Source organism: Bos taurus, chromosome 24 (genome assembly GCF_002263795.3).
Source record: "Bos taurus isolate L1 Dominette 01449 registration number 42190680 breed Hereford chromosome 24, ARS-UCD2.0, whole genome shotgun sequence".
In the NCBI taxonomy this organism is placed as follows: domain Eukaryota; kingdom Metazoa; phylum Chordata; class Mammalia; order Artiodactyla; family Bovidae; genus Bos; species Bos taurus.
Genome location: NC_037351.1, coordinates 58,403,649 through 58,421,711, shown reverse-complemented (window position 1 = coordinate 58,421,711; position 18,063 = coordinate 58,403,649). Strand labels below are relative to the sequence as shown.

Sequence of the window (18,063 nt, the reverse complement as noted above, 5' to 3'; positions counted from 1 at the left end):
TGATTCTTGGACTCTGAATTAACATACGTTGAGTTGGAAGTGGTAAAGGGGAGCATACTTAGAAAGCAGCTGGGAGAGAAGGGAAGGGAAAAGATGGAGGCTGGAGACATGGAGAGCTGAGATTTCCTACTTTTTCATTCATTGCAAGTATATTTTCCTTTATGTCATTGATCATAGTTGCATGTTTGTGTCTAATAATTCCACCCTCTGGGTTGTCTTAAAACTGGCACCATTGATTGTCTTTTTCCTTGAGAATGGGTCACATTTATACATGTTATGTTATTGAGACCCTGCATCCTGATATGCTAGTCCAAAGAGTATTGATATTTTTCTTTTAGCAGTTAACTAGAATAAGTGACCACTATTTGGCCTGTAGAAGCGGCAGCTCAAGTATTCCTTCAGCCCCTTCTGTCTTCAGCTGAGGTGTTCTGGGTCTGCTTCTCACGCACATGGATGGAAGAGTTACCAGAGACTTGGATAGCGTTCATACACAGAATTCAGGGCTCTCCTTTCCGGGATCCCTTCTCAAATTCTCATGACTCTGGATGCCAAGTCTTTGTCCTCTGTTTGATCAGGCCAAAAAATACTGCAAGTTTTGTGTTTTTCCCCTCAGACTTTTAGCTTCCACGTGGCATCTGTGATCTGCATACAGGATAAAGCCCTGAAAAGCAGGGAAATTACCCTCTGTCAGTTCCTTGTTGGAAATCTCAGCTCACCTCCTAAATCTGGCTGCTTTTATTTACTCTCCAGAATCATCAGCTAGTTGTTGGCTTCTGATTGCTCCACAGTTGTCAGTTGTTGTCTGCAGAGGAGGTTGGTCTGTTAGGAGGTCACAGTTCCATACCGGAGATGTGATCTCACCACTGGAGATTGCATTTTGAACTGACAGCACCACTTCTAGGGCAGAGATGTAATCTCAGATGTTTATATTAGTAAATGCCTGTCAGCTGCTGTTAAAATTCAGATAATTGGGAATTCTTTGGATACCTTATGTGGTCCACGTCTTTAAAAAGGGGAGGGTTGCACTCAAATAACAGAATGCTTGGGCTCCAGTCCCAGGCTCGATAGTAACTAGCTGCCTAACTATAATAATTATCAATCATTGTGTTATGATTATTCTACTATTATAACCAGCTAATTATTAGCAAGTCATGTGAACCCTTGTCCTGTAGGATGATGTCCTATAACACACTAATCATCTAATATAAATTTCTTGAAGTCTCAGAGTTAATTCACTTCATAGGATGCAAAGGATTAATGCCATATATTAGGTGGGGAAGAGGTGTGGTCATATGGTACTGATAAAATTGTTTCCTTTTATCTCAGACTCCGTCTACTCTGATTTTCCTTTATGCCTCAGTTCATCCTAGGCACAAGTTATTTCATTCAAAACCACTAACTGAAAAGAATATTTTTAATCTAACAGATCACATTTAGAATGTGTTTTTGTTTCTCTCTTAGGAAGAAGTGCTGCAAGGGGTATAAGTTTGTCCTTGGACAGTGCATCCCAGAAGGTATGTGCTAAAAGTCATTGCGTCTTCTCACCTGGTTTATGACTATCACCAGAGGTCTATGAAGTTCAGATGTACTGCACATGACGTATGTGTTATCTGTGCATGCATGTGTAATTTCTCTCTGTTTTTTGGCTTTAAATTCTTCTAATGCCAATTTGATTGTACATGGCAGGCTCTAGCTAAAGCATTACCCAGAATATACACACATACTGAGTAATTCTTATATTTCAGGTTTTGTGTTGTAGAGACTAATTCCCTACATGGCATTTCATGCACAGTTAGAACACACCCATTCTTCCCAACCTCTCTACCTGCTTTCCAGCAGCTAGACTTGAAGCCCCTTCACATAATCATCAGCAAACCCTGCTCAGCCCAGCACTGGAGAGACACAGTGATGTCAGATGGGCCCCAAGCCCTTAAGATGCACACCCTCATGCTGGGTTGTGGATGGCGTGGAAACAGAGATGCCTGGGGTTTAGTCATGCTTCCACATTGCCATATCCATCTGGGCAGCTGTAACAAAAATACCTCAGACTGTGCAGAGACTGGGAAGTCCAAGACAAGGCACTGCAAAAGCCCAGTGTCTGGTGAACCCCCTAGTTCATATACAGCCATCTTCTTGGTGTGTCTTCACATGGTGGAAGGGCCAAGGGAATGCTCTCGAGTCTTTCTTCTAAGGGCACTAATCCCACTTATGAGGGTGTCACCCTTCTGATATAATAATCTCCCAAAGGCCTGTACCTCCTAATATACCTTGACATCATGGAATTAGGATTTCAACATGAATTTCAAGAGGACACAAACATTCAGTCCATAATACACATCCTGCTAGCCATGACCTTGGGCATATGACTTTCTAAAACTTAAGTTTTTGCAGAAAATGCTAATTCTTGACTTGTGGTGGTTTTAAGAGTATTACCACATGTAAACTATTTGGAACAGAGGCTGACTCGGTGCTTGATAAATTGTGGTTGCTGCTATCACTGATAACTGCAATATGCATAATAGAGACATATATATTGCAGGGGGGGAGGTGCACATAGCCCCAAAGACCAGGATGGTCACAGGTGGTCTCAAGAAGGAGAGGAGATTGGAGTTAGGTTATGAGGAAGGCAGGACTTGGACAAGTAGGAGAAAGAATTGCAAAGGATTCCAGACAGAACGCTGACATGGAAAACACTAAGAACTGTGGGGAGAGCCTGTGACTAGTTTGCCAGCACTGGGCTGGGCTGGGGACAGGTGACTAGGTGATGTGAAATGGTTTGCTTCATTGTTGGCCAAGAATCCAGGTCGCTTTAGAGGACTTGGAGCCCAGCCAAGCTAATTACATTGCATTATCTCATAGGGAGCAATTTTTTTATCAGTTAGAGTTCAATGAATCCTTCTTGTTTATTGCCCTGTTTTGCAGAAGAGTTCATTAAACCATAGCTGCTGACTCTGAGAAAGCTGCTTTGGGAAGGTTTGTTAGGAAATTTCTTCATGTATTTTGGTTTATGTAGGTCTCTCCAAGACAGAAATTCTCACTGCCAGCTAGTTTTGTCAGAGCTTGGTGGGGGAAAAAAACCACAAAAGTCAAAATAATTGGGTTCTTTTATAAGCAGCTTCTCTCTGTCACCAGCTGAGTCCTTTATATTTCAATTTGGTAGATATGGAAAGAAAATTAAGTCTTGGCCCATCAGTTTGAGATCTCAGTTAGAGACCTTGCCCAACCTGATGAAAAACACATTACATGGATACCACACGCTTCGAGTTTCTTTAAAGAATAGGTGTTGTGGTTTCTAACATCTAAGCCTAAAACCAGTCTCCCTCACTCTACAGTAAGACATTATCAGCACCCAGGATTAATTTAATTTAGAACTGAGTATTTCCAGGAAAAGTTGTCCGAGTGCTGAAAGTTGCTTTGCCACAACTAGCTCTCTGTTCCATCGCTTTTCACTGGAACATTTTTTAAAGTTGATTTGTTTTCCTCTGTGGGAATAAGTCAGTGTGTGTTTGTTTGTGTTTATCACTAAAGAAATCTTTAATCATAAAGTTTTCTGTTTCCAAAGAATGCGAAGTGTAGGATTTCAGAAGAGATGGTGTATTAGTCACGATTCTCCAAAGAAACAGAGAGATTTATTTTAAGGAATTGGCTCATGAGATTATAGAGGCATGCAAGTCCAAAATCTGCAGACTAGACCAGCAGGCTGGAGGTCTAGGGAAGAGTTACAGTTTGAGTCTGAAGGCCAGCTGCTGGCAGAAGTCCCTCTCTATCAATGGAGGGCCATCGTTTTTTTAATTTAGGCCTTCAGTTGATTGGATGAGACCCACCCACAGTAGGGGCAATCTGCTTTACTCAACATCTACTGATTTAAATGTTAATCTCATTAAAAAAAAAAAAAAAAAACTCCACAGAAACTTATAGAAAAATGACCAGATATTTCAGCACTGTGGCCTAGCCAGATTAACACTTAAAATTAGCCATCACAGATAGTAAAAGGAGACTAGAATTTCTAAACAAATATTCTAGGGAGGAGAAGCTGCAATTTTAGAAGTGCCGTTGCCTCACATTTGTTTAAGTTTCAGCAGCTGTGTCTGTGGGCCAAATGTGGCCCACCACTTGTGTTTGTAAATAAAGCTTTATTAAAACACAGACATACCCATGTACTTAAATATTGTCTATGGCTACCTTTGCCCTACAACAGCAGAGTTGAGTAGCTGCAACAAAGGCCTGCCTGCAAAACCAAAAGTATTATCTGGCCCCTTTACAGAAAAAGTTTGCCAACCCCTGCTATAAGTGTTTTCTACATCGGCCAGATGATAGGCTAATCAAACTTGTTCTGGTTCAACAATTACTAATTGAGCACAAACTGTAGGAAGAAAATAGTGCTGGTTACTCCAGGGAAGACAGTCCCTGTCAGATATCCAGACAGTCAATCATAATAGTAGTAAAAGAAGCTAAAGAACAGGTAAAGCTTTTACTTACTGCATCGCCCAATTTAATCTTCCTTAAAGCAGCATGAAGCTGGTCTTAACGTTATCCCTGTTTTGCAGGTAAGGAAGCTGAGGCTTAAAGACCTCAGGATCACAGAGAGGGTGGCAGGTGGGGAGGGTTGGCTCCAGACCTTGTGCTTCTCCTCACCCTGCAGTGTGCCTCCTAAAATAGAGCCCTGCACACAGCGGGCCCCCAGCAGATATGGCAGAGCAGATCCAGTCTTGTGTGATCGGTTATACAGACACTAGACTCTGTGGAGGACTTCAAGAAGTCTTCTTAAAGAAGTGACATTTGAACTCGATAGGGTAGGCACAGTAATGAAATGCTGAGAGTAAGAGCAGAGGGTTGATTGGACATTATAGAGGCTGAAAACAGAACACACAAAAGTGTCAGGGTAAGAAGATGAAAGTGAAAGAGGAGAGTGAAAAAGTGGTGTGATAACTCAACATTCAGAAAACTAAGATCATGGCATCCGGTCCCATCACTTCATGGCAAATAGATGGGGAAACAATGGAAACAGTGACAGGCTTTATTTTTCTGGGCTCCAAAATCACTGCAGATGGTGACTGCAGCCATGGAATTAAAAGATGCTTACTCCTTGAGAGGAAAGTTATGACCAACCTAGACATCATATTAAAAAGCAGAGACATTACTTTGCCAACAAAGGTCCGGCTAGTCAAGGCCATGGTTTTTCCAGTGGTCATGTACAGATGTGAGAGTTGGACTATAAAGAAAGCTGAGCACCAAAGAATTGATGCTTTTGAACTGTGGTGTTGGAGAAGACTCTTGAGAGTCCTATGGACTGCAAGGAGATCCAACTAGTCAATCCTAAAGGAAATCAGTCCTGAATATTCACTGGAAGGACTGATGCCAAAGCCAAAGCTCCAGTACTTTGGCCACCTGTTGGGAAGAACTGACTCACTGGAAAAGACCCTGATGCTGGGAAAGATTGAGGGCAGGAGAAGAAGGGGACAACAGAGGATGAGATGGTTGGATGGCATCACTGACTCAATGGACATAAGTTTGAGTAAACTCTGGGACTTGGTGATGGACAGGGAAGCTGGGCATGCTGCAGTCCATGGGGTCACAAAGAGTTGGACACAACTGAGCGACTGAACTGAAGAAGCCATGGGTGTGATAAGGGATGATGAGGAAGAGAATATATTCCTTATTGAAGCATAAGGAATTCATTGATGAGTCTTAAGGTTGAAAGTGTTGGTCTCGGGGATAGAATACCAGACTTCAAATGCAAGAGTGAGCCATTTATATGTAATGTTAGTGAGCATAGTTTACAGGCTTTTTGAGCTAGGTGCTGACACACACAGAGCTATGCTTTCAGAATAGTACAGGCCTGGTGCTGTTACACAGAATGGATTTAAGGGGGAAGAGTCTTGAGGATTTACAAGGGAGGCTCTGAAGATCGGAGAAGGGTAACAAGAGAAACAGAACCAGTGAAAATAGAGAAATTGTAGCAATAAAGCTACATGGCAGAAAGCTGGTAGTCGCTGGAAAATCAGCATTAAAAAGGGAAAGTTGAATAAATTCACTAATCTTGCCACCTCCAGAAATCCTGCAAAATAGGTCAGGGGAAAGGTGTATCGTGGAGACCAGGGGGTTCACAAAAGACACATAAACCCAGAAATACAAAGGAAGAGGAGAGAACAGCAACACAGTTTTGGAACCTGGAGAGCAAAGAGGCTGTAGCGCAGGCCAAGCTGAATCCTTAACCAGCATCTAGGCAAACCAAGGAACAACCCAACCGACACCGAAACAAATAGCAGTCAGAGAAGCTAAAAGTTTCCTGAAACAGAGGTCCCAGAAAGTGGAAAATTATGTCAGAGCAGGAAAATTGACTGAAAATCTGTTTAAGAAGAACTCAGACTCCCAGAACTTGTCTTCCATTCCACTGAGATGAAATATTGCCCCTTCCAAGACCAGCAAAAGACCAGAGATGCTGATAATTTTGAGAGGGTACCCAGAAGGTCCTGGGACTGCAGGGTACCAGTCAGAGATGGAGGCAGGGCTCTGATGCTGAAAATGGAAGGGTTTATTTAGTAAAGGATTGCTTACACGTTAAATGTTGAAACCCTCAGCCTTCTTCTCCCCATGAGTTCCAAGATCAGGATTTCCTTATCAGGTAAGGACTTGGAAATGTCTCTCTGGACATTCTGAAAAACGCAGGGGAAAGTCCTAAAGAAACTAACATTGAAATGTACCAGCCAAATCATTTAAATGAAGCCCGATGTTTACAAAATCTGCTGCATGCACAAAGCTCCTGCTTGGCCAATTTTGTAGTCTTCTAGTTAGCTAGCTTTGTAGCTTCACTTCCATTTAGCTATAACTTCCTTTTTCTTTCAGTTATTCTATTTAACCATGAATCAGTTACAGCAGATGTCCAAACAGGATCACCACTCATTGGAGGGAAATCTACAATAAGAAACATACAGTGGCGGGGGTTGGGGGGAGTCTTAGAGAAAACACCACGCAGAAAGAAGAAGACTTCAAAGTAACTACAGTTTATATGTCATTGAGATACAAAAAGGGTATAGCGTCAGTGGGACTAGAACATGGTGTTATTAAAAAGGAACATTGAAAGAAGAGATAGAGAATTCTCAGAGATTAAAAACCTGATAAAACGAGAACGGGTGAGGGCTTGGGAGATGAGATAGAGCCTGAAGAAAAAACAGATCGAGGGAACACAAAATAGTAAAAGACAAACTGTGAGGATATTAGAGGACCAGTTCAGGGCATCCAACATCCAAATGATTCAGTTCCACGTAGAACAGAGGAAGAAGGGAGAAATCATTAAAGAGTAAATCAAGAAAAATTTCTCTAGAATTGAAGGACAGGAATTTCTAGATTGAAGAACACCTGCCAAAAATTGAAGCCGTTCCACATAAAGACATCATTGTGAGATATGAACACCCCGGAGCAAAAAGAAAATACGAACTAAAAGAGAAAAAAATGAGATTCATTCAAAAGATCAAGAATTAGAATCTCACAGGATATAACAGCCTGTCTGAAAGCTAGATGACAATGGAGCGTTTCCTGCAAAATTCTGAGGTAGTTTTCCAAGCCTAGAATTGTATACAGACTAGCTATAAGGGTTGAAAAAAAGGCATTTTTAGGCACACATGATTTCAAAACATCATGAAAAACACTGGGCTGGAGGAAGCATAAGCTGGAATCAAGATTGCCAGGAGAAATCTCAATAATCTCAGATATGCAGATGACACCACCCTTATGGCAGAAAGGGAAGAAGAACTAAAGAGCCTCTTGATGAAAGTGAAAGAAGAGAGTGAAAAAGTTGGCTTAAAGCTCAACATTCAGAAAACAAAGATCATGGCATCCGGTCCCATCACTTCATGGCAAATAGATGGGGAAACAGTGGTTGACTTTATTTTTGTGGGCTCCAAAATCACTGCAGATGGTGACTGCAGCCATGAAATTAAAAGATGCTTACTCCTTGGAAGGAAAGTTATGACCAACCTAGACAGCATATTAAAAAGCAGAGACATTGCCAACAAAGGTCCATCTAGTCAAGGCCATGGTTTTTCCAGTGGTCATGTATGCATGTGAGAGTTGGACTATAAAGAAAGCTGAGCACCAAAGAATTGATGCTTTTGAACTGTGGTGTTGGAGAAGACTCTTGAGAGTCCCTTGGACTGCAAGGAGATCCAACCAGTCCATCGTAAAAGAAATCAGTCCTGAATATTCATTGGAAGGACTGATGCTGAAGCCGAAGCTCCTTTGGCCACCTGTTGGGAAGAACTGACTCACTAGAAAAGACCCTGATGCTTGGAAAGATTGAGGGCAGGAGAAGAAGGGGATGACAGAGGATGAGATGGTTGGATGGCATCACCGACTCGATGGACATGGGTTTGGGTGGACTCTGGGAGTTGGTGATGGACAGGGAGGCCTGGCGTGCTGCGGTTCATGGGGTCGCAAAGCGTCAGACATGACTGAGTGACTGAACTGAACTGATTTCAAAACTTAAGACCCTCCTCAGTCTGTCTCCCTCACACCCACCTCACTCCCCAGCCGTTCTCAATACTTAATAATGTATACACGTATTTTAGATTCTTTTCTATTATAGATTATTACAAGATTCTGCATATAGCTCCCTTTGCTACACAGTGCCTCCTGCGTGTTTACTTTGTATGTGGTCATGGGTGCTATTAACCCCACACTCCTGATTTACCCCTCCTCCTCTTTCCTCTTTGATAACCACAAGCTTGTTTTCTATGCCTGGAAGTCTGTTTCCATTTTGTAAATTTGTCTTAATTTTTAGATTCCATACATAAGTGATATGTCTTTCTCTGTCTGACTTCACTTAGTAAGATGTTCTCTGGGTCCATCCATGTTCCTGCAAATGGAATTATTCCATTCACTTTTGTGGCTGAGTAATATTCCATTGCATGTACGTACCACATCTTCTTTCCCCGTCCCTCTGTTGATGGGCACTTAGGGTGCTTCCGTGTCCTGGCTGTTGTAAACAGCGCTGTGAGCATTGAGGTGCCCGTTGCTGTTCAGTCGCGTGTCCAACTGTGACCCCATGGACTGCAGGCTTCCCTGTCCTGTGCCATTTCCAGGAGTTAGCTCAAACTCATGTCTGCTGAGTCAGTGATGCCATCCAACCATCTCATCCTCTGTCATCCCCTTCTCCTCCTGCCTTCAATCTTTCCCAGGATCAGGGTCTTTTCCAGTGAGTCAGCTCTTCGCATCTGGTGGCCAAGGTATTGGAGTTTCAGCTTTGGCATCAGTCCTTCCAATGAATATTCAGAGCTGATTTCCTTAAGGATGGACTGGTTGAATCTCCTTGAAGTCCAAGGGAGTCTCAAGAGTCTTCTCCAACACCACAGTTCAAAAGCATCAATTCTTCAGTGCTCAGCTTTCTTTATAGTCCAACTCTCACATGCATACATGACCACTGGAAAAACCATAGCCTTGACTAGACGGACCTTTGTTGGCAAAGTAATGTCTCTGCTTTTTAATACACTTGTAGTACTACATAACTATTCTAATATCAGGAAAAACAAAAGGGCCTTCCAGAAAAGATAGGGAATTAGAGTATTCTTCCAAACTCAGCCAAAAATAGTTTTATATTGTTATTATGTTGCCAACACTGAAGACTTATCAAACAAAAATGTCATGGAGTGGACAAGGGCAGGATGGAAGTGGTAGGAAGTGTGGAGGTGGTTGGGGAACCAGTGATAAAGCTGAACGCTTCTCATCCAAGGCTAGAAATGCACAGAGAGTACTTAGCACACAGAGGAGGAGGAGGCACTCAGAGACACAGAGGGAAATCATGAAAGAATCAGCCAGGCGAGGCGGAAGTGGCGCCTCAGCGGAGCTGGAATGCGGGAAGAGATCTGGGCTGCTGTTTGTCAAAATCGGTTTTATTTGAGCATCATAGTCAATGCGGGATCCCTGACTTCCATCTACTCCACTGGCTGCTTGACTGGCTACAGCTGGGCAGCCCACCGCCAATCCTGGCTGAGCCATTGTTCTTAAGCAAAAAGAGCACAGAACATGGGCCACCTCGAGGTGATGCTTTGTTGAAGAAAACACGTTTGATCAGGGACACACACAGGCAAAGCAACCCTGGAAGCACGTCTGTGGAGAGGAGCAATGAGCAAGGGCCACCTTCCATGCCGTCTGGAGTTTGCCATGATTCTGGTCTCACTGACCCCGCCTGCATCGGGGCCTGACAGCTCCCCGACTCCAGCTCCCAATGTGGCCAAGCACAGCCAGGCTCCCTCCATGTCCGGGGCTGGTGTGTCTGTCAGCACCTGGGGAAGATAGTGCACTGATTAATTAGATGCTGGGTCTAGTCTGAAATAAATGCAGTCTAAGCTCCAGACTTAGAGCCAAGTCCCTTCAGAGGCTCATTAAACGTCACTTTGTTTGTAAGGACTGAGAAAGATGGAGACGCCTTGATTCTTGATGAAATAGAGCATCCGCCCCAGTTTGCATGGTGTTAGGGCTGGAAGGACATCCCCAGCCATTCGACCTTACCCAGCCGCCTCCCAGCATGCAGAGGCGCCACTCCCCAGCCCACTGCCGCCTCCAGGCCACCCAGACGTCAGCCTCCTCATACTCCTCCTGGGAGCCCGCCTGACTTTCAGCACCTCCACCCCTCACTTGGTGATGCCGACGCCCATCATCAGGGCTGGCTGTTGTTCAGTGTTCAGCTGGAAGGAATCCCCCTCTCTACAACAGCTGGTGGAAAAGAGGAAACAGGCCCCAGGTAATTCAGCAGAACCTGGCCGTCTAAGGCATCTTTGTTCTCTGGATGAGTGACAGAGACCAACTTCTGCAGCAGAAACGAACACAACGTGGTAGAGAACTGTTCGCCAATTGAAAAAAAAATGGTCAGCTACTGAATTGCACACTCAGAGGATGTGTGCAATTCAGAGGATGAATTTTGTGCTACGTGAATTATATTTTAAGAAAGCTGTTCAATTAGAAAAGAAAAAGGGGAAGGCAACAAAAGAGAAATAAAACAACTCTTGACCATAGTGGAAATTCTCAGATCAATTTTTAGCAAGAATAAACTTGAAAAAAAGTTTTTAAATAAACATGAAACTTTAATATCTATATATTGACCTTTTTAAAGTTATATGTGTCCAAGTACCCAAAGGAAAATCTCCTTTTACCCCAGGACCTGTGTATTTAGATTTGAAGATCTTTGAGCTAGAGGAATGTGAGGTTACTTTTATGTAGTAAGCACATTCTACATAGATTGTTTGTGCCAATCACTAAGCTATTACAGTTTGTAATGATGCTCTTATAGAAAAAAATAATAATGGTGAGGTGATGCAGGGGAAAATCGCAAGTGATATTTTCCTTGAACCTTTGAGATGCTGAACTCTTGGTTACCCATTGCAGCGCTGCTGGAAGGTTCCTTGTAACCTGAAGAATTCATTCCCTCTGCATGTAGCAGGTCACATCACTGTTCACCCTGAGCTGAGAGTTTGCTGGAAAGTCTGTTCCCAGCCATGGCTGGGTGGCCCCCGCCTCCGCCTAGCAAGTGACTGTGGTTGATGTGAGCTCACACTCTTCTCTTTCAGATTATGATGTGTGTGCCGAGGCTCCCTGTGAACAGCAGTGCACAGACAACTTTGGCCGAGTGCTGTGTACATGTTACCCAGGATACCGCTATGACCGGGAGAGGCACCGGAGACGGGAGAAGCCGTACTGCCTGGGTGCGTGTTACTTCGCAGCTCCGAGGACGTGCCTTTTTCTGGTGATCCTACTGGACATTCTTCGTCAGTGGGGACCCCAGGGGCCACTTTGATCCCTCCTGTTACATCCTGGTACTTGTTGGATGGAGTTAGGGGGGTACTTACATCCTGGTGCTTGTTGGATGGAGTTGGGGTGGTACTTACATCCTGGTACGTGTTGGATGGAGTTGCGGTGGTACTGTTCTAGGGGTCACTGTCTCTACCATGATTATGAAAACTGAGGGATCCTTGAGGGATGGGGTACCACTCAGATCCTCACTGGCAGTGAGATGTAAGAACACAAGAAGGAGAATATTATCAAATGAAAACTAGAATAAGGTTAACAAAAGAATATTAGTGAGCAGAAATGGGAAAATGCAGAATGAGTGAAACAAGAAGCAGCCTCTCTCAGAGGACAACTGGCAAGAGAGACTGGGGAAGAGGAGGGGTCCGTACGGCAGGCAGGCTGGAGGTGGGCCGGGGGGAGCTGAAGCCTGCCCGGGCCCACTGGACAAAGCCAGCACATCCGTCCCCACCGGCTCGCTCCTGCCACCCTCTCTCACTGGCCTTCCCAGCCCTGTTCTCCTTGGGTGTCTGAGGCGGGTTCATGGTCCTCCGTCCCTGGAGGTGCTTGTATCTTAGTGTGGTCCTTCCATGGCTAAATTGTCTCAGAAACACCCGGGCTTATTGCTTTAAAAAAAAAAAAAAAAGTTTCCTAGTCTCCCCTCAGCTCCCGAGAGTAGATGCAGAAATCTGCAAATGCACAGTGAAGTTTGCGTTTCAGCTCGAAGATGCACGGGGGACACAGAAGGGAGATCGGAGTGGAAAATCTAAAGCAGCCCCTTCTCTGCCCCGGTTGGGGAGGGGGGCTCTGGAGAGCCTCATTTTAAGAAATGTTCCAGATAGTAGGTCTCCTGGCCTCTCCCCTGCAGCACTGGGATGGCACCTCCCACTGACCAGGAATGGAGTGGAAACCACCCAGCAAAGAAAGGGGGACCCGTGGGCTCTCCTCTGGAGGGCGAGGTACTCCCGTCAGTCAGCATCTGAGGTCCCAGGTGTCATGTCTGATTCCAGTTGCGGTGGCTCCAGTACCCAGTTCTTTTCACCTGGGGCCAGCAGCACTGGCCTGCGGCTAAGAGTTCCACCTCTTTCTCTCCCCTGGCAACCTTGTCCTCCCTGCTGCGGACAGTAGAGGCAGCCTCGTCCTTGGGCTCAGGGCACATGGACAGAGGCAGTCACCCTAGTAACTGCAGAGGAGGCGTTGGCTGTGACATCTCAGTCCTCAGGTGACACAGCATGAACTGCCATGTGGGGAGCACCCAGGCAACCACGTGCCCCTCGTGGGCACACAGGGTCTGCCAGAGGTGGGTCCCGGGCAGCTGGTCCACGGCGTGGCTGGGTCGCTGCTGGCATTCTGGAGCACGGGGCGGGGCCTTCTCCTCTGGACACGTGTGCACAGTCTGGGGCTCTGCGTCCTGGCCCCCGCCCGGTGTCCACAGACAATGAGCAGGAGATGGGGTCTGGGCCTCCCTCTCTCCTCCTGCGGGGAGACGGTATGGTTTCCACCAGTTCAGTAGGGGAGCAGGTCTGAGACCTACACGGTTCATGTGGACTCTCGCCAGCTCCTTGTTTGATGGTGTCATGGCTCATTTCTGCCTCATAGGAGGGGTCTGTTTGGGTCATCGATGGGGCCGAACTTTTCTGGGAAAACTCTGTCCATTAGACCCACTGTGACTATTTTCCTTTATGAGAAGCAGTTCTAACTGGGTAGGAGCCAGTGACCTTAGGTCACCACCACGCTGTTAGGAGCCTGTGGTCAGAAATGGATCGTAAAAACCCTCTGCACACTACGGTCTTGGTAGGAAGTGATTTCTATGAAAGTGGTTTTCCAAAACATGTTGCCATCCGTTACCTCATTTCCTCTTCCAAGGGGCCCTGCAGAGTGTTTAGGGCAGACTTCACTGCCGAGTCCTCCAGTGAGACCTTCAGAGTGTAGTGCTGCCTGCCCCGAGGCACGTGACCTGGTAGCGCCATAGCCCCACACAGGAAGCCCATCAACCATCCGTTTGTTACCATGGTGACCTTGCCGGAAGTGCTCTTGTCTGGTCGGCCTGCGTCTCTAGCTTCCCGCATTCTCCCATGCTCTGGCGATAGAGGTCTGGCAGAGTGGCCTTTGCCGACATTAGCAGAGGGGCCAGGCCTCTTGTGTCAGAAGTGGTCTCTTTGAGACTGAGCGTTCTCTGCATTTGGTTCAAACCCAGATATCGATGAATGCGCCACGAGCAACGAGACGCTGTGCGCGCACATCTGCGTCAACACCGTGGGCAGCTACCGCTGTGAGTGCCGGGAGGGCTACGTCCAAGAGGAAGACGGCAGGACGTGCACCAAGGAAGACAAGTACCCCAATGACACTGGTGAGTAGGCGAGAGGGGCACCCCGTAGTGGTGGGCGGGCGTGGATGGAGGATGGATGGATAGGTGGATGGGTGAACGGGTGGATGGATGGACGGAAGGATGGATGATGGGTGGACGGACGGACGGGTGGGTGGATGGACGGAAGAGTGGATGATGGACGGACGGACGGACGGGTGGGTGGATGGACGGAAGGGTGGATGATGGACGGACGGACGGACGGGTGGGTGGATGGATGGATGGACAGGTGGATGGGTGGACAGGTGGATGGGTGGACAGGTGGGTGTGTGGGTGGGTGGATGGATGGATGGATGGGTGCATGGAGGAATGGATGATGGATGGACGGACGGACGGGTGGATGGATGGATGGACAGGTGGATGGACGGATGGGTGGATGGAGGGATGGATGATGGATGGACGGACGGACGGGTGGATGGATGGATGGATGGACGGACGGACGGACGGACGGACGGGTGGATGGATGGATGGACGGATGGATGGGTGGGTGGGTGGATGGATGGATGGAAGGATGGATGGATGGACGGACGGACAGACGGGTGGGTGGATGGGTGGATGGACGGACGGACAGACGGGTGGGTGGATGGATGGATGGATGGAGGGATGGATGGATGGATGGACAAATGGACGGATGGACGGACGGGTGGATGGATGGATGGACGGATGGACGGATGGATGGACAGGTGGATGGATGGATGGATGGATGGACGGATGGACGGACGGGTGGGTGGATGGATGGATGGACAGATGGATGGATGGACAGGTGGATGGGTGGGTGGGGGTGTAGATGGATGGATGGACAGATGGATGGATGGACAGATGGATGGATGGAGGGATGGATGGATAGATGGATGGATAGGTGGGTGGGTGGATGGGCAGGCAGGCACTTGGGAACCCACAAGTTTCCTCCGGAAGCTACAGACAGGACATGGCATGTGTGTGAATAGCAGGTGGGATCTGGGTGAGAGAAAGAACAGAAGGGCACACCCCTGGGGACCCAGTGAACCGCGGTGCCTGTTGGCCACAAGGCTCACGAGCTGCTCGTGAACCGGGAGAAGCTCAGCACCCAGCACAGAGGGGGCGTGCTCATGGACATATGGGCAGGACTCAGGGACCAGCTAAGACCAAACCAGGAGGGACAGCGATGAGGCCAGATGCACTGGGTTCCCCCAAGGAAAACGAACGGGCTGAATAAAAACACGAAACGCTTCTGGGTGAGGCAGCAGTCCACCTCGGTGCCGCCGAAAGCAGAGCCTGGGGCCCCATGCCTGCGCGTGAGCCGTTACTTGGTTCACGATCAGGTGAAAAACAGAAATGGAGAGCATGGAGAACCGTTTTCTAGTTGTTCATTTTTATTGCCTTTAGTATGCCCAGTGGAGGCCTTTTAGGCGCTGACCTTTCTTCAGAGAGTTTGAGCAACTCATTTGTATTCTTTTGACTGGATTCAGCTGAGACGTCTGATGGCTTAGGGATGTGATCCACCTGAGTGTCGGTCACTGCCTTCTGTAAGCGGTGGGGGAGGCCTTTCAGGACCGTATCCAACCCCGGTAGGCCCCGAAGCTGCTGGCATCTCCCTGAGCTCAGGGCCCAGCTTCGCCCCCTCAGGAGGGGAGAGAGGCAGGAACACTTCTCTCTTTGGAGAGATCAGCTGGACCTGGGCAGTCTCCAGACGGGGAGGAGGCTCCTAGGGCAAATGATCTGATCCAAGAACTGCAGGGAGAGGAAGGGACCGGGGCTGCTGGGAGCTCAGCAGGTAGTGCTTCTCCCATGTAACCTGATATTCTAAAAAGGGTGGACACTGTGGCCATCAGCCAGGGACAGCCAACAGCTGGGGACCAGCTGCGGGGCACAGAAAAACTACAAAGCCAACCCTGAGAGCAGCTGGGGTGAGTCATGAACAAGCCGCCGTCTATCAGGAATAACGTGAAATGTCTGCATGCAGTCAGCGCAGGGGTGGGCAATGGGGATGGTTGGACTCGATCAGAGGGCTCAGTGTGACGCTTTCTAAAGCCTGAAACATGGGGGGCCAAGGTGCCCAGAGGTGCGGAAAAGCAGGGGCTCACAGTCTTTTGAGCATCAGGGTTGAGAAAAGATTTTTGCCCCCACAAAGAATCTGCCTGCAATGCGGAAGACCTGGGTTCAGTCCCTGGGTTTGGAAGATCCCCTGGAGAAGGGAAAGGCTACCCACTCCAGTATTCTGGCCTGGAGAATCCCATGGACTCTATAGTCCATGGAGTCGCAAAGAGTCGGACACAACTGAGCAACTTTCACTTTACTTTACTTCCAGTGAATACTCAGGGTTGATTTCCTTTGGGGCTTCCCTGGTGGCTCAGATGGTAAAGCGTCTGCCTGCAATGCTGCAGACCCAGGTTCGATCCCTGAGTCAGGAAGATCCCCTGGAGAAGGAAATGGCAACCCACTCTAATATTCTTGCCTGGAGAATCCCATGGACAGAGGAGCCTGGTAGGCTACCGTCCATGGGATCACAAAGAGTCGGACACGACTGAGCAACTTTACATACTTACTTACTTTTTTAAAATTAGCACTTGGAATTAAAATCCTTTTTGTCCCATGGTGGAGAAGGTTTGGGGGAGGAGAATCGTCCACTTACCTCTTAGGTTATGTTCCTCATTGAAAGGAAGGATCTCACTGGAAAAAGAAAAAGTGAAACACGAGGTACACCTTGCCACTGGTGTTGTGTGTAGGCTGACCCGAGACTCAGCAAGAGGAAAGACGCTTTCTAAATGTTCGTCTTGGAAATGGATTTATAGCTGTGCTCCGAGCCAGGGAGCCCATGGGCTTGGGCTGTTGTTGTTCAGTCGCTAAGTCATGTCCCACTCTTTGCGACCCCATGGACTGCAGCACGCCAGGCCTCCGTGTCCATCATCAACTCCCAGAGCCTGCTCAAACGCATGTCCATTGAGTCGATGATGCCATCCAACCATCTCATCCTCTCTCACCCCTTCTCCTCCCGCCTTCAATCTTTGCCAGCATCAGGGTCTTTTCCAGTGAGTTGGCTCTTTGCATCCAGTGGCCAAAGTATTGGAGCTTCAGTCCTTCCAGAGAGTATTCAGGGTTGAGGGGTCCTCAACCGGGTAACCCTGTTGTGTCTTTGTGTCCCATTTCTATTCAAATGAAGTCCTGTTTACCTGGGTGTAAGGGCAGCATTGAGCAACCCAGTCTAGAGAGAACCAGCAGAGCGGGCAGCGACAACCGCTGAGTGGGGTTAGAGGCTAAGGATCTCCAAACAGCAGGACCTGAGCCATCTGTGAGCACTGCCCAGCTGGGGGTGGGGGGTGGGGTGGGGTAGCATGGTCTGCCCAGAGACCCGACCTTACCTAGCAGAGACTAGAGGCGTCGGATGGAATTTCCGGAGCCTAGGCAAGATTTTAGACTCTGAATCGACTTGTTCTTTGGTCTCGGGTGGCCTCCGCCTCTTGCACTAATTCTTAGCTTCCTTGTCCTCATCCCTCTAAAGCTACCCTGTCCAGGGATGGGTCTGAGCCAGAGGTGGTGACAGGCTGGACTGTGATGGGAGGCCCTCACCTCCAGCCTTGCTTGTGGGCAAGGTGGACTCTGAGAGGGGCTCAGCCCAAGGGCCAGGGGATGGGAAGGTCTCACTGCAGCTTTGAAATTAAGTCTCTTGTGCTGAATTGGTCCTGTGACCACACTCCTGTTTCCTTTCCTGAAAGATGAATTGCACTTTTTAAAAAATATGCAAACATACACGAAGTTTCGGTACAAGAGATCAAGAATTTAAGTGATGACCAGTCAGACTTCTAAAGCTGAGAATTCAATTAAAAAAAAAAATCGGGGAGGTCTTAAGTACTGATTGGTTTTGCACCTTCTCTACTGTTACTTTCATTTAAAGACTATTTTACCAACCATTTATTGCACCATTTTTCCACATTGTCTTCCAT

At 47.4% G+C, this 18,063-nt stretch overlaps 1 protein-coding gene and 1 long non-coding RNA gene across 2 annotated transcripts in view; one reads left to right on the top strand and one right to left on the bottom strand.

Annotated features, from left to right (window-relative positions):
* The window catches only part of CCBE1 (collagen and calcium binding EGF domains 1), a 236,632-nt gene that overhangs the window by 187,666 nt on the left and 30,903 nt on the right, over positions 1-18,063 (top strand). The window contains exons 3-5 of the mRNA XM_002697839.7: positions 1,462-1,514; positions 11,562-11,696; positions 13,976-14,128. Coding sequence (XP_002697885.2) covers positions 1,462-1,514; positions 11,562-11,696; positions 13,976-14,128 — 341 coding nt within the window. The remainder of the gene's footprint in view (positions 1-1,461; positions 1,515-11,561; positions 11,697-13,975; positions 14,129-18,063) is intronic.
* On the bottom strand, positions 9,867-13,979 carry LOC112444157 (uncharacterized). Its single transcript, XR_003032376.2, has 2 exons — positions 13,627-13,979; positions 9,867-10,280 (listed from the first exon to the last, which is right to left on the bottom strand). It is a non-coding gene; the product is annotated as an uncharacterized lncRNA (long non-coding RNA).